The sequence below is a fragment of the Acomys minous genome (assembly GCF_964271855.1).
Source record: "Acomys minous genome assembly, chromosome: 18".
Taxonomy (NCBI): domain Eukaryota; kingdom Metazoa; phylum Chordata; class Mammalia; order Rodentia; family Muridae; genus Acomys; species Acomys minous.
The window spans coordinates 59,750,196-59,776,713 of record NC_140501.1 but is presented as its reverse complement, the minus strand read 5'-3'; the positions used below and the strand labels follow the sequence as shown (position 1 = coordinate 59,776,713).

Genomic DNA, 26,518 nt, shown 5'->3' with positions numbered 1-26,518 from the left:
AGATTTTACTCAGAAACTATTACAACAGGGGAAGAGACATTATAATATAGACCAGGGCTAAATTCCTATAGTGCAGTAATTTCTAAGTCAGGTCTAACCCCAGGTTTTAACCCCTTCACTACCTGACTTCTCTTTTCCTTCCTCCTGTTTTTCTTCGAGGAAGGAGGTGGCTTTTCTGAACATTTGAGATCGAGGCAAAAGAATGAACAAACTCAGAGAGGCCTACAGCAATTTAAGAAAGGGGTGGGGGACCATCTAAAGTTTAAGTACTAAAGAAAAAAAAGAATTCTCTATAGGCAGCGAAGAGTGTTGTAGCCAGGACCAAGCATGGGCTGATGGTAAGGTTTTAGTAGGAACACATGTGCTTAGTGGTACACAGAAACCAAAGGGGATTTGCATTCAGTAGGGAGCTCAGAAGGAAAAGGTGAGTCTGAACAAGATTGCTTGAAAGCGGAGCCAAGATGTTTGGACTTTGTTTTCTTAGTGCCAAACAAATGGCAGCGCCTAGGGCAGTAGGAGACTTCACAACTGACCCGGCTCTGACAGACTTGTGCAGCACAAAGCAGCCGCCCCTCCTATTCAGACCTCAGTGCACCCGCTTCGCACAAGAAAAAGTGTTGAGGCGGATAGCTTTCAGGAACCTGGACCACCGCCTGCTCGGCCCAGGTGTAGGTCCAGTAGGTCCTCCGCGCCTTGCAGAGCGGGCGGGGCGGGGCGGGGCGGGGCGGAGGAACACGTGTTCTGATAAACAGCCGCCTGAATGGGCGGGGCGGGAGGAAGAACCGGGTCCGCCGCCATCCTGCCGAGCAGCCTTCGTGTTCCTGTTCTCCCCGAGAGACGTAAGTCCCCGCCGCGGCGACTCGAGCCCCTCGCGATCCCTGCGCCGCGCCTCCGACCCGGGCCTTGCAACAAAACCCCAGCACGGAGACCGGCTGGGGAGCCCGGTGGGCGCTCACTCGCGTGCGCGCGCACGCGCGTCCTCGCCGCCGGGGGGGTCACGTGACACGGCCCGGCCCACACGTGACCCCCCCGGCGGCTCTCGCGCTCGCACCGGGGGCTGCGGGCGGAGCCGGGCCGCAGGCGGCGGAGCGGAGGAGCCTTGGGCCGGGCAGGTAGAGCGCTCGCTGCAGGGCGGAGGTGCGGGTGTGCGCGCGCGCGGGCGAGCCGGCGGGCCGGGCGGTGGTGCCTTGCTCGGCGGCTGAGGAGTCGTCCGCGCGGCCGCCCCTTCCGAGGGCCGCGGGGCACCGGGCGCGCTCGCGACTCTCCCGGGCGACTGGCGGGCTCCACACAGCCCGGATTCCGCACGGCGGGCGCTTCACCTAGGCGCGCGGTGAGCGTAGTAAATGGCGTTGCCCGCGGCCTGCCCTACTTGAGAGGACCGTCGCCCAGCACGCAGGTTAGCGGTGGGAAGCTGACTGCTGCAGAGCGTAGAGGCTGAGGGTTGCAGTTTTATAAGGCGGTAAATCTGTCTTTTAAAACCACTCATTGGTCCCCCTTGCCGTTGCCCTGTTACTGGGGGGAAATAAAAGCTCGTAGGGGACAAAAACCTGAGTTTCTGAGACTGGCTTGCGCTGGAGGGGGGAAGGTGGGGGTTGGCCTGGAGGGGGGCGGGGATAGGGGCTGGGTAGCATCAAAAGCAAGAAATGTTGTCAGGCATGAGAAGACACTTGGACCCTGACGGGAGTTTTATAGTATATTTAATAGTCTAACTTTGATTTAAACCACAGCTGTATTTAGCTTCTCTTCATATTGTTAATTTATCAGTACTTCTGGGCGGGTCTTTTTCTTTTACTCTGTCAGTTTGTGCCTATTGACGAGGAAGTGATGCGTTAATCTTTGAAGTGTCTCTTCTGAGGTTGATTTAAGTCTTACGATCCAAAGGCTTACCTTCCACGAATCTCAGAAAACATATAGGATACCAAAGCGGTGAAGCTAGTGGCTTAAAATTGGTTTTCTAAGGTTTTAACTTGAGTGCCGGTGTGTTCCGGGAGCTGAGAAGTCTGGGTCTTTATCGGAGAGTCCTGAAACCGAGAAGCTTCTAATGTGTCAGCTACTTTACCAGAAGCATAGGAAGCAAGGGCGAGACCTTTCATGACTAGAGGCCAGACAGGGCGTTGAGACACATTTTCTTTCTTATTATTGAGGGATGTGATGAGAGTCTCTGGACTTTAACTAGAGTAGCTTTCCTAGGATGTCAGTTAATAATTACCTGCTCTGTATTTGACTCACAAGGTGGACCCAATTTTTAAATTTTTCAAGTATATCTAGGCCACAGTATACAGTTTGTAAACAGTCTTCCAGGACAGTCAGGGCTACACAGAGAAGCCCTGTCTCGAAAACAAACAGAAGTTTAAAAGCAAAGAATGGAGAAAACGTAAAGTAAATAAATATCAAGAAAAAATGCGCATAATCTGTCATTTTGCTGCCTCGAGAAAACACTTTGTATTTTAGGGTGTGAATTAGACTTACTTTAAAAGTCCCGGGGAGTTTCAGAGTTCACATAATAACATTTCCGACTGTGGGAGAAAGCCACTGGCAGGAGTTCGGGGTTTGAAGGTATCTCCTCGTCTCTAGAATGTAGATAGTTTGAGTAGCAGTTGAAATAACGAGGCTACATTTGTACTTCGGAGGTGATACTGGTGCTCACGTAGCAGCAGATGGCAAAGTGTGTCCAGCTGTTAGCTGGAATAAAACGGTTGAGGCTGAGCTGTCTCTAACAGCCCCCCCCCCCACACACACACACAGAAGAGATTGTGGGTGCAGAGATGATGTCAGCCCTTCCTCAGGTTGTTCACTATGGCAGAGGCATCGTTTGGAGATACCTACAGCAGCCTCCCAGCCAGCTGCTCTCCTCAGCAGGTGGAGGTGGTTTTCTAGGCTTCATTTGCATCTAGGCAGGCCTTTGAAGGATGGTTCTGCCAGTTCTGGGTAGCTCCCTTAAGAGGCATGGCTGCTTCAGCTTTCACTTTGGTGAAGTCAGTCCGGGCCAGCTCCAGGCTGCTAGATTACTTACCGAAAGAACTCGGCACTTCTAAGGTCGAGAGAGCATCTTGAGTTCAAGGCTATCTTGAGCTGTAAAGTGACACCCTGTTTTCAACATAATCTCTTACACCTTATACCCCTTGGTATCAATCTAGGCCACATATAAGTGAGTCTCAAGTTTGAACCCTGAGCACAAAATTGCTGTCAACATACCTAGTAGCACGCTGTGGCGATAAGTCTTCAGATCTTATTTTATATCACAAAGAAATATACTGAATTAAAGTGAAGTTAGCATCATGCTTGTAGTTTAAATCCTTGTTTTCAGATGTTAGATCTTCCATGAACACTTATGGGAGAAGGAATTGTAGACCAACTGTCATTTCCAATTGTTTGTCACTTTAGAAATGGACTTTGAGCAAACAAAATGTTAGTTTTCTTAGGAGTACTTTTGTCTCCACTTTGGAGAAAAATCCCTGAGCAGCTTCCTGTTCCACTTTAGGCTAGAGCTATTAAAACAACAACAAGAACAACAACAACAGAAAGAAAAAACTCTTTCCTGAAGGAGAAAATTCTGAGATCAGATATGCCTTTAGACCATAGAATGTAGACTTATGGTGTCCAACTTGTGGGCCCTGCCTTACCTTTGTTTGTTTTGTTTTTAGGACAAAGTCTCACTATATAGCTTTGACTGGCCTGGAACTGGCTGTGTAGTCCAGACTGGCCTTGATTTCTGAGATTTTTCCTGCCTCTGCCTCCTGACGGTCTTTCATCATAGTCCGCTTCATAGAGTGTGTCTTCTCCTACTAATCCTGTAGCAGCCACTTGGGCGGTTTGTTTTCCAACCAGAGCACATGATTTCAGTATCATTTCTTCACCTAGCCATGAGCTGTCAGAGTCTCTGTCCTAGAATTGCCAGAAACTTCTGGGCAGTGAAATAAAGACAGACCCCAGGGGCCATTACTACAGGTTGTGCCTCAAGTCAAATAATTTCTGGCTGATGAGGAAAGAGAGCTATAGGACCTTCCATTCTTGACTTGAACAGGTGACGAATTTGACACCATCGTGTTAGGAAATTAGTCACGCTGTTTAAATGAAGGTGGGAGGGTGATCTTCAGTGACCTCGGTAGGTGGTCTTACCTGGCACTCAGGAAGAGAGTGCTGTACTCCCAGACACCACGTCTGGTCCAGGGTCAGGGGATGCTCTCCCTTTTGTTCTGTAAGCTGTGCTAGCCCACTGAGCAGTGATAGATCTAGTGTCTCAGTAAAGTTTTGAAATTGTGTCTTCTTTGTAACCCTTGTAACACTGAATAAATGAAGAAATTCTAAAGTGTGTTTCCAGGCTAAAAGGTTTGAGGCTGAGCTCTCTTAGAGGCCGTAGTGTGTGTCTAATCAGGAGGGTTAGCCTCGCGGTACCCAGAAGCCCCGGAGCATTTGGCTGTACTGTAAACTGAAGGATTGCCTGATCCTTAGTTATCACATCTATGGATGATAGGTGCAAGGTTGTACCCAAAAAGCTGTCCCAGACCCTAGAACTCCTTTATTTGAAGGTTTTCCTAGAATACAGATACAGTGACCTATAAAACAGAGAAGGTGACCATATCCTTAAGTCTTTTATGCACAAACGGGCACACAGAGCCGGGTAGAGTGGCACATTCCTGTATTCCCGGTATGGAGATGGCTCTGGAACGAATATGGTTGTCTTTATTAAGGAGATGCTCATTCTTTTTCACTGCTAGGACACTGAGCATTTGAGCTCTGGAATTTCACATGACAGCTTTTCTGTGGTAAATAAGTTTCATATAACTGTCACTATTTGCACATGAGTGTCTCAGATGGGCTGTGTACTTGCATCCAGTCTCCCATCATTTCCGTAGTCTGGTATGATTTTGCATTTACGGTTTCCACTTGAGGTCAGGATCCCTGTCAGCCTTTTGGCCGTCAGAGGGCAGGGACTGTGATTGTATTGCTCTTTACAGTGTCCCTAGTACTGTTGTTATCTATGGTAATTGCAGAGGATTAGTTAGCTACACCTTCAGGGTAGCTCACATTATTGGTATTTTCTGTTGGTTTTTTTGTGAGGCGTCTTAGATTTTTATCAGAAGTCCATGCACTACAAAAAGGTCTGAGCTGTAAGACAGCTTAGCTTCTTAAACCAATGACCAAAATCAGACCCCGTCCAGTTTATAAAAGACTGCTGTAGGGATCATCAACATGTATCTACATCGATTAGACACAGTTTGAAATTCAGAAGTCCCGAGAGTTTGGCATTGCAGGTCCTAACGGTGTGAGTCGGCTATGGAGCAGGGGCTGAGGGTTACTCGGCCTCTGGGGGCCTCGTGCTCTCACTGCTGAGCTGTCTCGTGCCAGAGAATGCTGCAGACTCCTTCCTGCTCACCCACACCTCGCTGTGCTGTGTGCAGCGCTGGCTTTGAAGAGTTGATTTCTTTCTTCCCTTCCTTCAGTAGCTCTCAGGTCAGCAAAAGAGGCCGGTCAGAGGGATAGCATCCTGTGGGTGACATCATTCCCTTTGTTCCACATACATTCTGGTTAGTCTGGAGGAGGCGCCCTGAGGTCTATTAAAGACACACACTTGTAGGTCAGCTGTAAAGTCTTAGTATTTTGTAATATTGAGACAGTTATTTCATCAAAAGAAAACTTTCTTGTACTATTGATCTAGACTTCCTGTTTTTCAAACCCTGTAGACACATTAAAATATGTTTTTTGTTTTTGTTTTGTTTTGTTTTTGGCCAGGCCAACAAAATAAAAATTTCCCCATCCCCCCTTAGTACTTGGTTCCTAGGGGAAAGTAAAATAAATGGGCCCTTAAGAGGGCTCAGCAGATTGGCTCACTGCTCCTTCGCCGTCTAGTTCTAAGTGCAGATTTCTAAATTTGGAAGGTCTGTGTTTGTATACCCTGAATTTACCTTTGAGAGTATAAAATAATCTTTCCTCTGTGTGCCACAGGCTGGCTGAGAGGCTGCACCATAGCTAGGAGAAGCCACGCTGGGGAGCGGACTATCGATCAGCAGTGCTAATGGGCAGAGAGGAAGGCAGGGTATTATGGTCTTAAGTGCCAAAGAACTGAGTGGGAGAAAGGCCTTCCAAGGCTTACCTCCGCTTGCCGCGGCTTCTCTGTTCTTCCTTGTTTATTATCTCCCACAAACAAACAAACAAACAGCAAACATGGTAATTCAGGCTGAACTTGTTATAACTATGTGATTGCAGAACTGATAGCTCACGTTAATAGCGAGTCTGTTGATAACTGTGTTTCTTGTTTGGGCCAGCCTAACAAACATTGCTTTTTATATGGTAGACAGTGGTATTGTTAGCCAGGCCCTTCTTAAAGACAGAGACCTGCCTGACCAGCATTATCACTGCCATTCGTGCACTCAGGAAATCCCCACAGCATCTCCTTACATGTTGAACATGAAAGTTTTAAAGCTGGAACAGATTTTTGAAATATCAATGCTCAGAAAAGATAAAACCATCTCGCACTCAGTAGCTGAAAGTAAGTGTGGGCCTAAAGCACGTGCCTCACTCGCTACACTGCGTGTGTCCCCCAGCCCCCACCCCTCCCGCTGCCCCAGTGTGGCACTGCTTCTTGTATGATGGAGTGTACCTGTGGAGATGTCTGAGCAGTTGCTTACATTGAGTCTAAATTATCAGCCTTGGGATAAATGCCTTGTAAAATGAAACCTCACCTAATTTAGCCACATACAAACTTCCCTTGTAAAATTAACCCTCATTTAGGTGAGCTTGCTCTTGAAGAAAGTTGCCAAGCCCTGAGGGCACTGTTACCTCTCACAGGGTAATTGTACCATTGGCAGTTGCATGGTTTTGAGTGCTAATATCCCTTTGTGTTTTGAATCAATTATCTAACTCTACTTGGAGGTCCTGCTTTTGTGTGTGTACACGCGCGCGTGTGTGTGGGGGGGGGGGGGGGGGACAGAGAGACAGACATCCCAAGATGGTCTCAGAATCATTGCGTAGGTGAGGATGACTTTGAATTTGTGATTTCACTGCCTCCATTTCTATAGTGCTGGGATTACAGGGACTGCACCTAGAGCTTTGTGCGTGCTAAGAAAACACTCTATCAACTGAACTACAGTCCTCAGCATAGGAGTCTTTAAATTACTTTTTTTTTTTTTTAATTTTGGGTGCTGTCTATATGTGTCGATGTGAGTGTGCCATGGTGTGGATATGGAAGGCATAGGACAGATTCTGAAGTTGGCTGTGTCCTTCGACCATATGGGTCATGTGGATTGAATTCAGGTCCTCGGACTTGGCAAGAGATGACCAATTTTGTTGTCCCTGAATCTTATATTTTTGGTTGTGAACCCAGCCTTCAACAGCTGAGCTCTCTCTCCAGCCCAGGCCCTGAATCTCAAGGTTTTAATGAATCCTATACTGTAAAACTTGAAGTGATAAACACTGGTTCTGTGTGGCTCGTGCTGTAGGAGGGAAGGCGCGTCTGGAGTCTCCTGAAACAGCTGCTTAGAGGCTGCGTTTACATCATGCGTGGCTTCTGCCCCAAGGGGTGCAGACCTGACATTTTGGGGACATTTCTTCCTCCTCGCTCCTCTCTCCTCTTTTCCTTCCGCCTTCCTCCCTCCCCGCCCCCCATCCTTTGACATAATAATCTGACCTTACTTATAAAGCAAGGGTAAACAGATGGTGTTCTACATATATGGTGAGTCAGAGAGGACAGTTTGAAATAGTTGTCAAAGGTAAAATAGTTATTAGGCCTGGACCCAGCATTTCGTTTTTAGAAATGTATGTCAGTACTACATGCAAGTAGTACTTCAGTGTTCCACAGTAAAGCTGCTGATTACTTAAACGTCTGCTAGCAAGAGGCAAGTAAGTTGTTACATCAGTGTGATGGAATACCTCGGAGCCGTTGAAGGGATATGGCTCTGCTAGTGCTACTACAAGGAAGTATGTAAAGCTTCCTCTTGTGTTTTGTTCTAAAACATACATGCTAGATGCACCCATGCAGATCTTGCACTTGCACAGGCACCTGGGTATCTACTACCCCTGAAAGGAATTACAAACCTGATAATAGTGATTGCTTTTAACACAGGGGAGACTTAACTTTTTGATATTCTTCTGCACCGTTTGAAACAGTTTTATTGCCAAGCATGGTGTGGCTCGTGCCTTTAATCCCAGCACTGGGAGGCAGAGGCAGGCAGATCGCTGTGAGTTCAAGGCCAGCCTGGTCTACAGAGTGAGTCTAGGTCAGCCAGGGCTACACAGTGAAACTCTGATTCGAAAAATGGAAGAAGAAAAAAAAAAGGAACAGTTTTGGGGTTTTTTTGGTTTTTTTGGTTTTTTTGGTGTGTGTGTGTGTGTGTGTGTGTTTACCTCCCCCATATCCTTAAGAATTATAAGTATCACAGAGGTGTCTGGTGGCAGTGGCAGGCAGACTCCTCACTGATTGTGTGATATGATGTACAGGGCTAATAAGCCTTATGCAGGTTGGTACTGTTGAGAGCAGTCTCTGGGTGGTAGGAACTGAGGCACTGGCTGGGGTGCTGAAGCCCCACAGCACTCTCATAGTATGTGTTAAGTAAGGGGGCGGGGCGCGGTTATGGCAGAAACAGCTCCTTTCCTGGCTGATTTTAAAGAGCAAAGGGTGAGTACAGTATGTAGAACTTCAGAAGTCTGGGTCCTCAATAGGAAAGCCTAGTTTTGTTCTGTTTTTAGTGCTGAGAGCCAGAGTGGAAATTCACTGGCATTATAGGGTTTTGGGTTGCTACAGATCCCTGGAATTCCCACCACTGCTTCTTTTCAGCCTTACAGAATCAGAGCCTCACCTAGGATTCTTCACATAAAACTTCAAAACGAGAAATTGTTCAGAGGTTTAGGGAAATTTAATACATATATCATTCCTGTAAGGCATCATTTAAACTAAACCAAGCCTGGCCTGAAGTCCTGAGTCATCAGCTCAACCCCTAGATTGGAGTACACTGCTTTATCTTTGTGAATGTGAGGTGGCAGCCATGCGTCTACATGGAGAGTTTCATTCCATTTCTCTGGCGCTTTGGCTGCTCTCGGCTTTCTGAGGAATACCATATTCTTGTCATGCAGCAGTGGCTCTGTGTAGCAGGGGTCAAGGAATGAGTTTTTGGGGTGTCCTGGGTTTCGGCACAGGTAAACATGGATGTGGAAATAATGCTTCTGATTTCTCGGAGTACCTGCTAAACAACTGACAGACAAATTAGGATTGTCATTTTGGGTTTTTGTTTTTCTTGTTTTGAGACAGTTCTCTTCTATTTTGTAGCTCTAGCTGTGTTGGAACTCATTTTGTAGACCAGGCTGACCTCAAACTCAGAGATGCACCTGCCTCTACCTCCAGAGTGTGGGATTAAAGGCGGCGCCACCACATGTGGTTTAGTACTGTAATTTTTATCTGAATCCCTGAGTGGAATACTCCTAAGAGAGGCCAGATCCATGTAGGTAGCCAGCCTTTCCCATTGGATACTAGTATGTGCTTGTTTATAACAGGTAAGTCTGCTGGTATTTGGCAAGAGGAACACCTGGTTCTAGTACGTTCTGTTGTCATTTCAGGAAAAGGCCAGTTTTGAAGGTTGGAGAAGGATTTGACACATCGGAGGAGTGAGTGATCCATTTCACTAACGGTAGGTCTGGTTTTCCGGAATTATCTTTTAGTGGCTTTCATTAATAATAAAAGTTGTTAAAGTTAACTTAGTGGCTATTAATTTTTTTCTTGAAATAGTTTTGACTTCTTGCCGCAGAGATGTCAGCTTATTTATAGGACTCACCCAAAGCCAGAGTCATGGTGGATGTAGGAAAGTGGCCAATCTTCACTCTGCTCTCGCCCCAGGAAACTGCATCTATCAGGAAAGCATGTGTCTTTGGGACCTCGGCTAACGAGGCGATCTATGTCACTGACAATGATGAGGTAAGGCTGGAAACTGGAGTTTCGTTTGGGGGCTCCTTTGGGGGTTGGACTTGAAGCCCATACTTTGAAGGACAACAACAGGTTTGGGGTAAAGAGGACCTGAAATTTAGGAAGAGTACCTTGAAGTGTTCCCAGTCTCCTGTTTTAGTGCCTTGCGCTCTGCGGTGTAGATGGAGAGCGCAGAGCCTGAGTATCATCAGCAGAGGCTGCAGGTTTCTTAGTGTCTGTTGTCTCTTCTTGCAGCCTGGGCTTTCGAACTAGACTTGTGGGTGTCGTGTTTTCCCAGGAGGGAAAGGCATTGTGACTTAAGTCAGGTGACTGAGGCAGAGGTATTTGTTTTCCAGGTCTTCGTGTTTGGACTGAACTACAGTAACTGTCTAGGAACTGGCGATAACCAGAGCACTCTGGTGCCCAAGAAACTGGAAGCTCTGTGTGGAAAAAAGATCAAAAGCCTTAGCTACGGGAGCGGCCCCCACGTCCTCCTCAGCACTGAAGGTAAAGCGGGAAGAGCGTGGCTCTTCGGTTTGCGGGTGATTGAGCAAGTAGTTCTCAACCAAGGACAAGGGGGTGCTGTGTCAAGTAGCCTGTGCTTCTGGGGGAGAATACAAAGAAAGTGCAGTTTAAGACACTCGAGGCCAGCTCTGGAATAGCAGCCGTATGTGTTGTACATAGACAGGGTCAAAGGTTCTTAAGCAGCTACACTGGCAAGTAAATTGCAGAATGCTGGACAGGGCAGAGTGTGGTTCCTCTAGCCTGATTTTTCAGTGGGTGTGTCAACATTAGGTAACTTTGAGAGGGTTTCTTTAATACATGTATCTAAATTATTGTTTGAAATACATGTGTGTGCGGCGTGGGGGATATGCATATTAGATCCTCATGGAACTACAGTTACAGGTGGTTGTGAGCCATCTACTGTGGGTGCTGGGAATTGAACTTGGATCCTCTGAAAGAACAATACATGCTTTTAACCACTGAGCCAGCTCTCCAGCTCTCTTTGGTATATGTTTATAAATATGTATACCAGAATTCTCCTTTGTGTAGTTGCTGAATCTTAAGACAAGATATCTTAGTTGATTCTGAAGAACATCCATATGGTGCCATGTTGAAGGCATAGGGAAAGTGGACAGACGCTTGTCCTTTGACTGTGCCTCACCAAAGTCACCAAGGAAGCATAGATACTCTCCTTTGCTAACTGTCTGTACTGTGGGAGAGCAGTGCTTTGAGAGTCTGTGGTGTGTAACTTCTTCCTTTGAGTTTTAGGTCTTTTATCCCTTGCAGAGGTCCTCCGCTTTCATTAGATGGTCCTGTATGGCAGCGTTTGGGAGACAGAGCGCATCTCTGCTTTTGTGTCTGTGCTAGGGAACTCCAGCTTTAGTGGATGCTGCCGTCTCGGGCTCTGTGTCTACCTTGGTGCCTAAGTTCCAGTGCCTCGAGTCTGAATCTCGTCACGTTCTCAGAGGCTGTGAGAGCCGATCCTCCAGCCATCAGGAGGGGGCCTGGGTCTAGCACAGTGAGGCGCTCAGTCATCTTTTGACTGCCATCGCTCTGGCCCTTCCAGCTGCTGGTCCGCCAGCTGCCTTGCCATTGTCTGTCGTGGCCCAAGGGTTTGAAGTTTTCCAAACAATAACCAGTTCTTGATACACAAACACTAGAAGACATGCTTTCAAATTACTGACTTTCTTCAAAGTTGTTATCTTTAGATCCTTTTGGAATTAGGTTAAGAGTCTAGACAATATGTTATTTTTTTTAAGTATCTCGAGTATTAAATTTAGTATACAATTAATTGGAGTTTGATGAGAAAATATTTTTTATGTTTAATTTCTTTATAGTGCATTCTATGCAATACATATTAAGCATACCTTGTGTGACATATGTATGATCGATTACTGTATCTATATTGTGTTATAACCAATCAAATAGTTTTAAAAACTGTTTGTGTGCACATGTACATGAGTGTTCAAGTACGTGTGTGTGTGTGTGTGTGTGTGTGTGTGTGTGTGTGTATGTTACAGTGCAAATGAGTCAAAGAACCTCAGGCTTAAGTCAAGGCCTCTTTGTTGTTTGAAGCTATGTGTAGTGTACAGGCGGGCCCGAGCTTCCTGGGGTTCCCCTGGGGTTCAGGCATGTACTGTCCTGCCCAGCTTTACACCAGTTCTGGGGGTTCCTGTTCAGACTCCTTTGCGTGACAAGTACTTTACGCACTGAGACATCTCCCCAGTCCTCAAGTAGTTTTAAAAACAGTTTAACACTTTGAGGGAGGCTAGGGGTGTGGCTCATTTGATAAGAGTGCTTACCTAGCATGTATAAAGCCTTGGACTCTCTCTCCAGCACCACATAAAACATGTATTACAGATATGGTAATACATGTCTGTAATCCCAGCACTAGGAGGTAAAGGCACCAGAAACAGAAATTCAAGGCCCCTTTCAGCTGTATATTGAGTTTGGGGCTAGCCTGGGGTACATGGGAGATCTCAAAACAAAAGCCAAGGGCTGTGGAGAAAGCACTGCTGGTAAAGGGCCTGCTGTTCAGGCATGAGGACCAGAGTCCAGACTCCCAGCACCTGTGTGAAAAGCTGGGTGTGTCAGTGCGTGTCTCCAAGTCCAGTGCTGGAAGAGTGACAGACAGGCAGCGCCCTGGAACTTGGGGGTGATCGCCTAGCCAGTGCTGAGCTCCAGGTTCATTGAGAGACTGTTCAAAAAATCACAGCGTGATAGAGGGAAACACCAGATATCCACCTCTGGCGTGCACATGCATGTAGTATATACATACATACACATGCCTCTCAGTGACATGTGTGTTGTGGGGGTGGGTGCTGGGGGTTGAACTAATGGCTAGAAGGAACCACTTTAACTCTTTAAATGTTTCTTTGGGAATTTGATTTCATATTTATTATTGTTGTGTTTGTGTGAGTGTGGGTACATGGCATGCGTAGCTGTTCAGAGGACAACTCTTGGAGTTGGTTTTCTCTCGGGCTTGCAAGCACCTACGCCCGCTGAGCCATCTTGCTGGCCCACCCTTCTACCTTATGAGGCAGAGTCTTGCTACAGTGCTGTGTACTTGGCTTGCTGGCAGCTAGGCTTCTAGATCGTCCTGTCGATGGCTTCCATCTCTCTGTAGTGCTCGGATTCCAGCTGTGTGCTGGGGCACACGGATACTACCATTGCCATTAAGTTAAGGTTGATGCTTTCATTATTGGGGACTGTGTAAGTATTACTTATAGCCAAGCCTTTCCCTTCCTGAATGGCTCCCCCTGCTCCCACTTCCAAGGTTGATATTTGCTTTAAGACATGCTGACCTCTGTATACATACATCATTGACATGTATCCAACTCCTTTACAGATAGTCTCTGACGCCCTCAGCTGTCCTCAGAACTGCGGGACTTGACAAGTTACCCTCTGCAGCTGCCTGCACAGCTGCCAGCCCAAAACTTTCCACATTTGTCCTCAAAAGTCTCTTCACTTTATCCTCTCTAGTCCCTGTGTGTGTCTGATGTCATCCTCCGTGGACTAGCCCCGTGGCTGGTAAAGGACATTCTCTAGGAACTTCACGGGAAAAGCATATGAGAGTTACCTGTGGGTTTGTCTTAAGAGGGCATTATTTCACTGTGACTGATGTGACTCAGTGGTTTGGCTGACCTCAGGATGCTAGGGTGGGAGACGGTTTTCTCATAATGTTCAAGTCATGGCCTTTTTAAGATTTGACATTCTAGTTCCTTTCTGACCTCCACTTCCTGTGTGTGCTTGAGTGCATGCCTGTGTGTGTGCACACCTGAAGGCTGGTGGGCAGTATCACTGTATGCCTTTCCACTTGCATCCTTAGAGACATGGCCTCTCACTGAACCTGGAATTCATTCGTTGACCTGATTGGTTGCCTAGTGACACCCGTGGACCTCCAGCTCTGAGATCACTTTGCTGTCAGGCTCTGCTCTTTACATGTGTGCTGGAGGTCAGGCCCTGCTCTTTACATGTGTGCTGGAGGTCAGGCCCTGCTCTTTACATGGGTGCTGGAGGTCAGGCCCTGCTCTTTACATGGGTGCTGGAGGTCAGGCCCTGCTCTTTACATGGGTGCTGGAGGTCAGGCCCTGCTCTTTACATGGGTGCTGGAGGTCAGGCCCTGCTCTTTACATGGGTGCTGGAGGTCAGGCCCTGCTCTTTACATGGGTGCTGGAGGTCAGGCCCTGCTCTTTACATGTGTGCTAGAGGTCAGGCCCTGCTCTTTACATGGGTGCTGGAGGTCAGGCCCTGCTCTTTACATGGGTGCTGGAGGTCAGGCCCTGCTCTTTACATGGGTGCTGGAGGTCAGGCCCTGCTCTTTACATGTGTGCTAGAGGTCAGGCCCTGCTCTTTACATGGGTGCTGGAGGTCAGGCCCTGCTCTTTACATGGGTGCTGGAGGTCAGGCCCTGTTCTTTACATGGGTGCTGGAGGTCAGGCCCTCCTGCTTGTGCTGCAGGCACTTGACCACAGAGCCACCTCCTCCGCTTCTGCTCTTGTGTATGACTGTTTCTTCCTCTTCTGAGCATCAGAGACAGACCTCTTTCTTTATTCCAGGTATTTTGAAAGAGTCATGACTGTTTTGGAGTGGGTACTCTTTAGCTTATTAGTAATCTATAGGTCCTGCCTTCATTTCTAAAAAAAAATTTTTTTTTCCTGCTCTGTACTTTTTGAAATTTTTCTTACATGGAAGAGATTCTGACCTGACTTTCCTATGTATGTTCTGGAAAACTACTAAACTTAGTAAAACCCTGTGTAGATAAATTTTAGTTGTAACTGTTTGTGCATGGTGTGTGTGTGTACACATATGAGTACCCCAAATCCACACCCACTTTTTTCAAGACAAGGTTTCTCTGTGTAGTCTTGACTGTCCTGAACTCTTTGTAGACCAGGCTGGCCTTGAATTCACCGAGATCCACCTGCCTTTGCCTCCCAAGTGCTGGGATTAAAGCACGCACCACCACTGCCTGGCATCCTCACCCGTCAGTGATAGCAGGACCGACACAGGGGTCACAGCATGCCCTTGTTGTGCATCCTTCATACCTATACCTTCTTGGGAATTTAGGCCTGGAATTGGCTCCCTGCCTACATCCCCGTCTGCATCTGGTTGATGCCTTTTCTGGTTTGTTAGTGACAATATCTGTTTCACAAGGTTTGTCTCCTGAAACCAAGGCTGGGCTCAAATGAATTGCGTAGCCAAGGGTGACCCTGAACTCCATACCCTCCTCTCCTACTGCAAGAGTTCAATCTAGAGAAGCCTATTTTAGTACATAAACTTTGACTTTGGCCACACAAAGCTGGTTTTGTGTGCGAGTGCCACGTCCTTCCCTGAGAAGTTTGCTTCTGTCTTCCCTGTTCTTTCTCTCTCACTCCTTACTAGTAGTGATTTTGTAGAGAGGAGGGCACAAACACTAGAGCAGTGGAGGTTGCAGGAGTTACCAGTTCCTGTTGGAGATGGTGTTCCATGTGCTTGTGTGTTTAGATGGAGTCGTCTATGCCTGGGGCCATAACGGATACAGCCAGCTGGGGAATGGGACCACCAACCAAGGCATCGCTCCTGTCCAAGTCTGTACTAATCTCCTGGTCAAGCAGGTGGTTGAGGTAGCTTGTGGTTCACATCATTCCATGGCTCTGGCAGCTGATGGAGAGGTAAGTGTGCTCGCTGATGCCTCTTAAAGAACTGTCATAAACTGCATGGTGCAAAGCTTATTATCAATAGCCTGTTGAGTGCACAGCTCAGCAGCGTTAAGCATAGTCACACAGTGTGGTCTGTCCACTCACAGATCTGTTTCATCTTAAAAAGCTGAAGCTCCAAATCTGTTAAATGTCAGTTTTTCTTGACACTGTAACTGTAACCACTCTAGGTACTGCCTATATGTAGAGTCAAATAATATCTGTCAGTTGGTGCCCGATTTCACTTAGTGCAGTGTCCTCAAGGCATGTTCGTTCCTGTGGTGTGTGACCATGTCATACATACTTGTACCGTGTATCTTGGTCCACTCCACCACTCTTCTGGGCGCCTCCAGCATGCTCCTTCTACCTTTGCGTCCCTTTTGGGGGCACAATAACCCACTGAGTTAATGCTGCTGATCTTGTTGACTTAATCCTGTGCAGGAAACTGTAGCTGCTGTGAGTTCATTAGTGCAACAGCCATGCCTTATCCAGAAGACAGCACTTCACAGCACTCCTTTAAGTATTTCTTTTTTAAAGCTGAATAATATTTCATTGTGTATATATATTATATTTGTGTGTGTGTGTGAGAGAGAGAGAGAGAGAGAAAAGGAGGTATTGGGAATTGAACCTATGGTCTCACACATGCCAGGCAAGTGCTCTACCCTAAGCCCATTTCCTTCATCCTGATGAGTATGTGGGGCATCTCGACTCTTCAGCTATTGTAAAAATCACCTGCTTTACTTGATATACCATGTACCTAAAAGCAGCTAATAAGACCCACGTGAATATGTTCTTTCTCCAGTAATATTTGTGTCGAGGCCTCAGAATCCCCGTTAACTGGGCTTGGGATGGTCATGGCCATAGTCCCAGCACCAAAACCTTGAAAACAGGATGGAGGTTTCTGGACTAACCTGTACTACAAAGGAAGAATTTGTCTCAACAAATGAAAAAACAAAAACAAAAACAAAACTAACAACCTAACAACAACTTGTAAATAAAAAAAATTTTAGTTGCATTAATTTATGTATTTATTTGGAGGCTCTGCCATGGTGTGCATATAGAGGTGAAAGGGCAACTTGTGGGAGTCAGTTCTCTCCTTTTACTGTTGGTCTGGGAATGGAACGCAAACGCCTTTACTTGCTGAGCTGTCTTGTTGACCTCAAAAAACCCTTTTGAGAGAGTTCACGTTTGTGCTCTGTTCCGTGATTTCACATCGGAGTCTGCATTTCCCCCTCTAGGCCCCTCTCTGTCCTTCCTAACGTAATCTCTTGCATCCACCCACTCCTCCCTAATGAGCTGCCCAGGTCTAGTTAACATTGTGCGTGTGTGTGGAGTCCTTCACTGGAAAACTGGCTCAGGGGTACCATGAAAGGAGAAGTGAAAAGGAGTCAGGGCTGGAGGCTGTGAAGGAGTATTGTAAATGGCTGTTTTCTGGATTAGCGTGGCGGTCACACTCAGAAGCTCGCAGCAGGCAGGGAGGTGCATGCCTCCAGGCTCCACTCTTTTCTGAGAGCTATTGCAGTCCACAGCTGCCCTGGGAGGGCCGGGAAGGAGCACTGTTTTTTGTTTTGTTTTGTTTTTTCATTTCTCATGTTTGTTTCTGGTTTTTGACTAGCATATTGTGTCTCCAATAAAAATCTAGGGGTCTGACTGTGGTAATTAATAGCAAAAGTAGGTTGTGCAAAGTTAGTTAGCAAGTGAAAACTCAAATACTTAAAATAGCAATCTAATGACCAATAGTATTTCTGTAGGAACAGACATGGCCTTAGCACTTCAGACTATTACTGTGTTTGGTGAGAAATTACCATGGACAGTAATAAGCTTGATGGTTGGTATAAGGGTACTGTGTCAGAGACACAAACATCTTCATCTTTACGTAGCGTCAGTTTATTGCATACAACAGCTTTGGTAGCAATTTGTCAAGTAGCCCTGCTTTCTTTGGTAACCCTAGATGAAGGCCATCACAGACTATTTATTCCCTTTTAAAATTCCTATCTTAATTACTCATATTAACTCCAGAGTACGAGCGTGCGTGCGTGCGTGCGTGCGTGCAAAAGCTGAGAGAGCGGTGCAGAGTGGCTCTGTGGGAGTAAGATGATGAACCCAGGCTGGAGCTCTCTGGGAGAGGTGACTCGCCTTGTCAGCAGGGTGTCCATGTTGAGCTGAAGCCCCTAGGACAATTGGGAGTTCTCTGCTTCTTGTACACAGTGGTCACATGAATATTCTGTGGGCTCATCACCGCTGTAGAGTTACATGTCCTCTCTATGGGACCCAGGTGAGAGTGTTGTACCTTTTCTTAGTCTGATGTGCCTGATAAGTTCTTGTGCTTGGTTTTTCTGCTGTGATTTTAACATGCTGGTGAGTTCCTACAATCCCAGTTTATGTTGATAGATTTATAAGTAGTGCCCTTATTTATCATTCTGTCTCCTGTGGGTGGTGGTGCTGTTTACTTGACCACTAAGTGCAGAGTCATCCTCCATAATGGAATAGAAAGCTGCAGCCCTCTCAGGGCAAGGCACAGTCACGATGTGAAGTTCCTTAGGGCAGGGCTCCTCCCAGGGCTCCTGTTCAGAATCACCATACAGCCGAGTAGGTAAGTGCACGTAGCCATTGCCGACCGTGCCAGAGGTCTAACTGGTCCTCCTGCTCCTTCTCTTGCAGCTCTTTGCTTGGGGCTATAACAACTGTGGTCAGGTGGGATCAGGATCTACAGCCAATCAGCCAACTCCTCGCAAAGTAACAAACTGTCTACATACCAAGAGAGTGGTCAGCATTGCTTGTGGTCAGACGTCGTCCATGGCTGTTCTGGACAGTGGTGAGGTTCGTGCTCTTTCCTCCCCGCCTCCATTGCAGAGGTGCCCGCCAGCGTGGAAGGGAGGGCTCATCTTGGTAACCGACCCTGGCTGGGGAACAGCTGGCAGGTGTTCAACGTCCAGAGTGACTTCCAATCTGAGAGGACTTCAAGTAAACACTCTAATGGGTCTTGATGTTAGTTGTTTGCAAGATGCCTGTAGCCCAGTGGTAAAGGCCAAGGCCGGGGTGAGTGTTAGATCTGTGTAGTCTGATCCTTATGCTTGGGTCTAAAGCTGTGCGCTGAGAAAGAACTACCTTTCTGCCAGAGGAGAATCATCTGTATGTTTTAGGAAGTTGGGTAATGGGTTCTTCATGAATCCACCCACACATCTCAAGTGTCTTATTGGTGTTGATCATTGCTAGCTGCCCACCTCGGCCACCCTATGCTGTGTCTCTTCTGTTACACCCCCCCCTCGGCCACCCTATGCTGTGTCTCTTCTGTTACACCCCCCCCCTCAGCCACCCTATGCTGTGTCTCTTCTGCCTTATACCCCCCCCAGCCACCTTATGCTGTGTCTCTTCTGTGTTACCCCCCCCCAGCCACCTTATGCTGTGTCTCTTCTGTGTTACCCCCCCCCCAGCCACCCTATGCTGTGTCTCTTCTGCCTTATACCCCCCCCCCAGCCACCTTATGCTGTGTCTCTTCTGTGTTACCCCCCCCCCCAGCCACCCTATGCTGTGTCTCTTTGGGGCTGATGGTTAAATGTGTGAAGTTACTGGTGGAACGTACGTGGACTACTTGCCACCTACGCTTTCCTTGGTGTGTGGAAATTAGTCTTTGTGCCTGGCGACCTGTGCTGGGCATGAGGTCTGCTACATGCTACTGAGTACCAACCTAAGGTGACTATTTTATTCAACGCTACTATCATCCCTGAATACTTCAGAATGCTGTGGGCAGTCATCTCATATCCTCTGTGTGTGTGTCTGCGTGTGCACATGAGTGCAGTGTGCCCGCTGGAGTTAGACGAGGCTGTCAGATCTGTTAGAGATGGGACTGCAGGCTGTTGGGAGCCCTTGGTGCTGGGGACTGAACTGGTCCTCCATGAGAGCAGTGCCAGCTCTTAACTGCTGAGCCATCTCTCTAGGCCTTGTATATATTTTTTTTAATTTTACCAATATTATTAATAAGTTTAACTTCAAATGATTACTATGTGGATATTTTTACAAAGAGGAAGACAATAAAGCATACAAATTTATATACATACATTTGCATACAACATTAAATAGCTTTTTCCAAATTTTGTTAAAAGTTTCATGTGTGTCCTTCTGTACTTTTCTTTATAAGCAGTTATCTAGAAATGAGTTTAATTGCCTTTTTAACAATTATGACAGGTATACACTGCTGCCTCTTTCTGTCATTCTTTGGTCTGCTGTTCCCTGTTCCACTTAACAGTACATGCCTTGACTCTGGTGTCTCAGACTGTCTCTGTTGCACTTAGCTAATGCTGCTTAGTCTTGCTTCTAGGGTGCCATGCATCTGGAACTCTGCTGGAGAGCATTTCAGTTGTTTTCATTTTTTTGCTGTTGTGAATAATGGTGCCTGACTTTCTGTCACTGTATGTATAGCTTGGTACTTGATGCATAGATTTTCTTTCTAGGACAAGAAGTATGCCATTAAGAATATGGATAGCTGTTGCCAAGTTTCTCTCCAAAAGCCCAATGCCTGTTATACTTTTGGCTTTGATGAAATTATTGATGTAGCCTTCTCTTACCATCTACCTCTTTCTGCTTTGTCCTGAAATCCCCACTGTGCATTTGCCTGCATCAGTGTAGGGCTTGGTTCCACCAGAGTTGCAGGCTCCTAATTTGAGCTTAACCTTTTAAAGCCTGCTCTTAGTTAGACTTTATTACGATGGCCCTCACAGGATATTCCGAACCGTTACCAACCCTCCTGACTGCTCTGTGCCACTTGAGCACTGAGGGACCACCCAGCTCTGTGATTCCCCTGCCCAGCCTCTTTCTTACCCATTCCCTCTCTTGGTCCCCTGTTACTCCTTAGCTCAGAGCCTTATGAGGGTACATTTATTTACTGATGGGACATGAAATTACAGAGTAGTTTTCCTGTCTGTCACCCATTTACCCATCTCTCTGTGATCTTTTAAAAAGGAAAATGTTATATCTATTTTTAAATATCGTAGTAAAAATTCTTAGACATACTCCTTTTTGGTTTTGTTTGTTTGGCCGTGTGTTTTTTAAATGGTGTCTTGCTGAATAGTCCTTGGTGGCCTGGTACTTGATATGTAGCCCAGGCTGGCCTTGAGTTTGTGGCAGTCTTGCCTCAGCATCCTTACAGCTGGGATTACAGGCATATGCATGACGCTTGGCGTTGTTTTTTGTTTTTAACAAGCTTATTATCTGACTCTTTGTTCTTACGCGCTACCGCTTTTCTACCTGCCGTCTTCTGTCTCTGCGCATGACATCCTGTGCGCCGACTGCCTGGAGTGCCGGCAGCGCACCCTGCTCAGCACGCCCCTTTCTGAAAGCCTTTCCTAACGTGCTTCTTAGAAGAAACCCTCTTCTCACTGTCCCACAGCGCCTTGATGAACTGTGTGTGGCTCTTACGGCCTGCTCACCAGCTGCACATGATCTTCGTGTTTATTGGCTCCTTAGTGCCTTCTGCTGCGTAGGGCCCGTGGCAGGTGCTTCTCATCATTGCTGACCCCCAACTTCTTCATACATGAAATCATGAAATGGAATGAGTGGTGAATTCAGTCATCCTCACCCTCATAGCCTCTGATTTTCATTTGTAGGATCAGATAGTATACAGTATGCCTGCCGTAAGATTGTGGAGCGTCTGACCTGCGGAGGACAGGACTCTGTTGCCACTGGCAGTTCCCACAGCCTGTCCTCTCTTCTCTCCACTCAGGTGTATGGCTGGGGCTACAATGGCAATGGACAGCTGGGCTTGGGGAACAATGGCAACCAGTTGACCCCAGTGAGAGTGGCAGCTCTGCACAGCGTGTGTGTGAACCAGGTACACATGGCACTTTCCTGCCAGCCTGCCCCACCCGCCTTTCCTGCTCCGACAGCAGATGTATTGGACGTTAATTCTTTTGTCGTTCATTTCTGGCAACTCTCTGTGCCTTCACTTTCCACATTTAATATTTCAGCCATCCTATTTTTTCTGTGAGGAAAAGGAAGCCCCTGGTGTTGGACAGGGCCTTCTTCACAGGGTAAAGAAGTTCATGAAGAAGTCCAGTGGTCCAAGGGGTGGGCTTCCTTGAGGCTTCTGACTATTCCAGCAAATGCCAGTGCACACATGCAGCTGACCCGGCATCTGCAGGGCCTGACTGCCGTCTAAGCACTTGGTTGCCCTGCCCTGTCTGTCTTCTGTATGGTAACCATTTGTGTTTACTTTCAGATTGTCTGCGGCTATGCACATACACTAGCACTAACAGATGAGGGCTTGCTCTATGCCTGGGGAGCTAACACATATGGGCAGCTGGGAACTGGAAGTAAAAATAACCTGCTAAGCCCAGCACAAATCATGGTGGAAAAAGAAAGGTAAATTGCCCATGCCATGTCTTGGAGATTATGTGCGCGCGGCCTCTTGACTGTGGCAGGGCTGCGGTGTTTGGTTTGTGACTCTTGTTTATTATCGCTCTCGTTTTGATCAAAATGGCTTGTATGTGTCATCTCGCCCTGTCCTCTGAGGCACCCACCTGTGATTGGTAGGAGCTAAGGCATCTCACTCCTAAAAGACTTGAAGTTGTCCGTTACGTAGGGGGTTATTTAGGGTCTGTGATCACACTGAAACTCAGAGTATAGCACTAACTTTGCACCAACTAAATTCACTTGTAAATAATTAAAATTGCTCTTTAAAGGACATCTGTTTAAATATTGATTTGGCTTAGTGTCTGCTACTGGGATAAGTACGTAATATTTGTTTGTCAAACTGTGAGGATTTTATACAGTGAATTTGTTTGGGACCCTGCCTTAGGAGCACTGTGAAAATTGAAGTAGGTCAGGCTTGGTCTTTTGCTTTTTAATGTTCAGAGCCCATGGGCCCCAGCTAAGAGGTATTCATCCTAATGAAGATGCTGAGCTCTGGGTGGAGATGGGGGCGAGGAATGTATCTGTAAGAAAATGCTGTGTTGAAAATTATATTTATGAGGGGGTGTGGTAGAGAGGAGAGGGATAGTTAAATCAGAAAAGTGCTGTGAGCGCCTGAGTTTGGGCCCTAGAACCCATATTTTAAAAGCTAGTTGTGTGCTTATAATCCCAGTGCTGGGAAGGTGAAGAAAGTAGGTGCCTGGGCTGATCAGCCTAGCCCATTTGGTGAGTCACAGGCCAGTAGGGACCTTATCCTAGTCAAAGCTTTATGGGATCTGGGATTACACCGGAGACTGTCTTCTTGTACATAGATGTGCACTGCACCCTCACCTCCCCATGAACACACACACACATACAAACAAACACACACTAGGTTTTAAAAAGATTTTTTAAATGTTAATGTATATGTGTGAGTGTTGCCTGCATGCATGTGTGTGCAGCATGTGTGTGCCTGGTGTCTGCAGAGTCAGAAGACTGTCTTGGATCCCCTAGAACTGGAATTACAGATGATTGCAAACCACTGTGTTGGTGCTATGACCCAAACCTAGGTCCTCTACAAGAACAAAAAGTGTTCTTAACCTCAGAGCCATCTCTCCAGCCCCAGTAGGTTTTGTTTGTTTACTGTTTATAATCCCAGAACAGTGAAGACATTTGTCATCGTCCACTGTCCTCATTGACTTTAATTTCCAGTCTCTTTCCAAGTTCGTGTCAACAGCATTATTATTCATACATTCTTACCTCAAAGTGAACTAAGTTGAGAAGTGAGGCCGTCAGAGAGAGGGGAGGTGTGCGTTGGGGTTGACAGGCTGTTTCCTGGCCTTTGGTTTTGTAGGTAGGATTTGTTGCTTATCTCACTGACGTTGAGCTGACTTGTGAGCTGTGCAAGCATGAACTTCTGAATTACTCTGTGCAGTGTGCTGGAGTATAGTTGATATGCAAGTAACATGAGTTTTTCTTAAAATTGTTCAGGGTCATAGAGATTGCAGCCTGTCATTCCACCCACACATCTGCTGCCAAGACCCAGGGCGGGCACGTGTACATGTGGGGCCAGTGCCGGGGCCAGTCCGTGATCCTGCCTCACCTCACCCACTTCTCCTGCACCGATGATGTGTTTGCCTGCTTTGGCACCCCGGCCGTCTCATGGCGCCTCCTGTCTGTGGGTAAGCTGCTTAAGCCTGCTTCCACCTAGGATAACCAAATCCCGTTCCCTACGTGCTTGTTGTTGTGAACTGTTTGGGTTGTAGAATGCTTTCTTTATGTTAGTTTTAATGCTTTTCCTGAATAATAATCAAATGTATTCATAGGTCATGAGACACTTTCCATTGGATTATTTTTTTCTTCCCTAAGTACTTCTATTTTAGTTGAGTTCATATTTAATAACAAAATTAACCAATACAGTCAGGTGGCATTTAGTTCATTCATAAGGCTTTGCACCTACTTTGCACCATATTAAGCTCCAAATGTTTATATTACTCCAAACGGCAACTCACTAAGCAGCCCCACCTGTTCCACATCCCCTGTTCATGAGGGAAAGAGGAGGTGCAGGAGGAATTAGGGGGCTGCTAAACTTAAGGAGAAACAAAACATTATTTTAAAATTTTATTTTACCAGCTCAGAATAGTGCTATGTATATTTGCAATAAATGCAATGATAAAAGAACAAAAACATTTGGTTCAGTGAGTGGGACAGATCATGAGAGATCCGTCATATCCCCTGAGACAGCTGTGAGTGCCTGTGAGGTTTGTTTTCAGTGCATAGTTTCATGATTAGTTACACGTGAAGACTCACTTGACTTTCCAGGATGCTCACTTTGTTTGTTGGTAGTTTATAGATCAGTTACTTCACTGCTGTGAAGTTGATTGGCAGCTGAGTCATGAGCGTTACTGACCAGAAAGGGTGGAATTACACGCCATACTCACCTTTCCAAAGCCTTTCATGCCTGACTCTGCCTTCTGAGCTCTGTGTGCTAACAGTGTATCTCTTGCCTTCAGAGCATGAAGACTTTTTAACAGTTGCAGAGTCACTGAAGAAAGAATTTGACAGTCCAGAAACTGCTGATCTCAAGTTTCGAATTGACGGGAAATATATTCATGTCCATAAAGCTGTTTTGAAAATCAGGTATTTTTGCATGAGTTCAGAGCTATCTAACATCTCCCCCCCATGTCCACTGGTTTATTATACCATAAAATAGACACTAAGAAGAAATGGCTGCGGCAGTAGAAAGAAGTATGACAGAAGTTTTAGCAGATAGTTATCAACTCCACTTGTTGTCTAGGAGTATTTTGACTTGCATCCATCAACTTTTAGGAAGTGGGATAGTGTAAGTATCTATGTTGGTTTTTCTCTTGTTTAGTTTTCCATAGTACTGGAGATTGTAGCCAGTACTTATGCATACTAGGCAAGTACCTTTAGTTCTTAAGTTGTTCTTCAGATTACAAATTGGGCTAAGGATATAGCTCAGTAGTACAGCACTTGCCTAGCATGGCCAGTGTTCTAGGTTTGATTCCCAACAGTAAAAATAAATGAATTAATAAATTAAAAACAGATAGATATTTTAAAGCGTATTAGATGTGTGAGTAAATGTCAGTGTGTATCGTCTTTTCTATTAATGATTAATTTTTCCCCAACAAAAAACTTTTATAATAGGGCATGCAGATTTCCAGCTAAAGAAAGGTTGTTTAGCTAGAACAAGCGGCAGGAGGCCCTGGGTGAAAGTGAGGGCGTGAACAGTCGTTACTGATGGCTAGATGGCTGCTTCCCTAGGTTGCCGCACAAGCTACGAAGTCACAAAGACGCAGCCAGAGAATTGGCCACTTAATGTCCTCGTGGCCATCTCTGTGGAGGCGCAGCTCAGTTGGTAGAGTGCTGGCTCCCCTCCATGCGGGAGGCCCTGGGCTGCTAGGTGCCTTGCACTGCAGAAAACTGGAGCTTCCCAGAGCGCTGGTGGAAATAGCAGACTAATTGATTTTAAGACAACTGCAAAGCCGTGTGTCATTACTTAGAGCAACAACTATGTGAACCGCAGAAGTGCATGAAAAATGACTAGGCATGTTTGCTTATGACTCTGTGGTCAACTCAGTATGCGTGTGCATGTGTGCATCTTTCTCATACAGCTTCTGTAGCCCAGTACTTGATTATGCCTTGCTTAGAAATATTTTTTAACTTTTCAAGAGTGTTTATCCCTGAGCCCACTTTTTTTAGGACTCTGAATGAATATTATGTATTTCTGTATCATGTCAGTCTCTACCACTAAGCTACATCCCCAGCCATTACTGTGTTGCTTAAAATGCATTTCTTTATACATAAAACCAAAACCAACTTGCTTAAAACAGGGGGCTGATGGAGGCAGTGCTGTACTGGGTACTTCTGGGCTCTCCAGATAGTTGATACTCTTAAATGGTGATATCTAGATAAAAGTGATTTTTATCAACAGTGTACACAAAAGTCCTTGCCTAGCAAATACTTGTGGTGCTAATAGTTAACGATCTCACTAACTACTTCATCCCTTTTATTGCTTTTGCTGTAGGTGTGAGCACTTTCGATCCATGTTTCAGTCCTATTGGAATGAGGACATGAAGGAGGTGATAGAAATAGACCAGTTTTCTTACCCTGTATACCGTGCCTTTCTCCAGTACCTCTACACAGACACAGTGGATCTGCCTCCTGAGGATGCCATAGGTACTGCGTAAGGATTGGCCAGGCCGCGTAGCCGTGGCCACTCTTGTTCTTAGAGCAGTAACATACAGCAACTTATAGGTATATTGACTTTATATACTTAAAGTATTACATTTCTAAAATGTCACTGTAGTTTAAAATTATATTATTGAAATTTTTTAATATGAAAGTAAGTTTCTAATGCATTTAGCCTTTTAGAAACAAAATAAAAGAATTATTTTTGCCCTTTTACTATGGAAGAAATTGTATAAAGTAAATACAGGACAGGTACAGTTTTTAGGTGTGAGATTTACTTAGATTCAGAATAGTGTTTGCTAGGAAATCGTTCACACAGAAAGAAACTGTTACCAGTAACTGTTCCTACTCT

The 26,518-nt window shown here is 46.1% G+C and overlaps 1 protein-coding gene across 5 annotated transcripts in view; it reads left to right on the top strand.

The window, feature by feature from the left end:
- The first annotated feature begins 752 nt into the window (after positions 1-752).
- Positions 753-26,518, top strand: part of RCBTB1 (RCC1 and BTB domain containing protein 1) — a 33,220-nt gene continuing 7,454 nt past the window's right edge. For 3 of the 5 annotated variants that reach the window (XM_084767734.1, XM_084767738.1, XM_084767737.1), the window contains exons 1-11: positions 753-839; positions 9,550-9,620; positions 9,719-9,904; positions 10,249-10,399; positions 15,380-15,546; positions 18,232-18,390; positions 21,290-21,397; positions 21,785-21,927; positions 23,446-23,636; positions 24,468-24,594; positions 26,003-26,154. In XM_084767734.1, coding sequence (XP_084623860.1) covers positions 9,779-9,904; positions 10,249-10,399; positions 15,380-15,546; positions 18,232-18,390; positions 21,290-21,397; positions 21,785-21,927; positions 23,446-23,636; positions 24,468-24,594; positions 26,003-26,154 — 1,324 coding nt within the window. In that variant the 5' untranslated portion in view covers positions 753-839; positions 9,550-9,620; positions 9,719-9,778. The other 2 variants (XM_084767736.1, XM_084767735.1) reach the window with 2 other exon arrangements.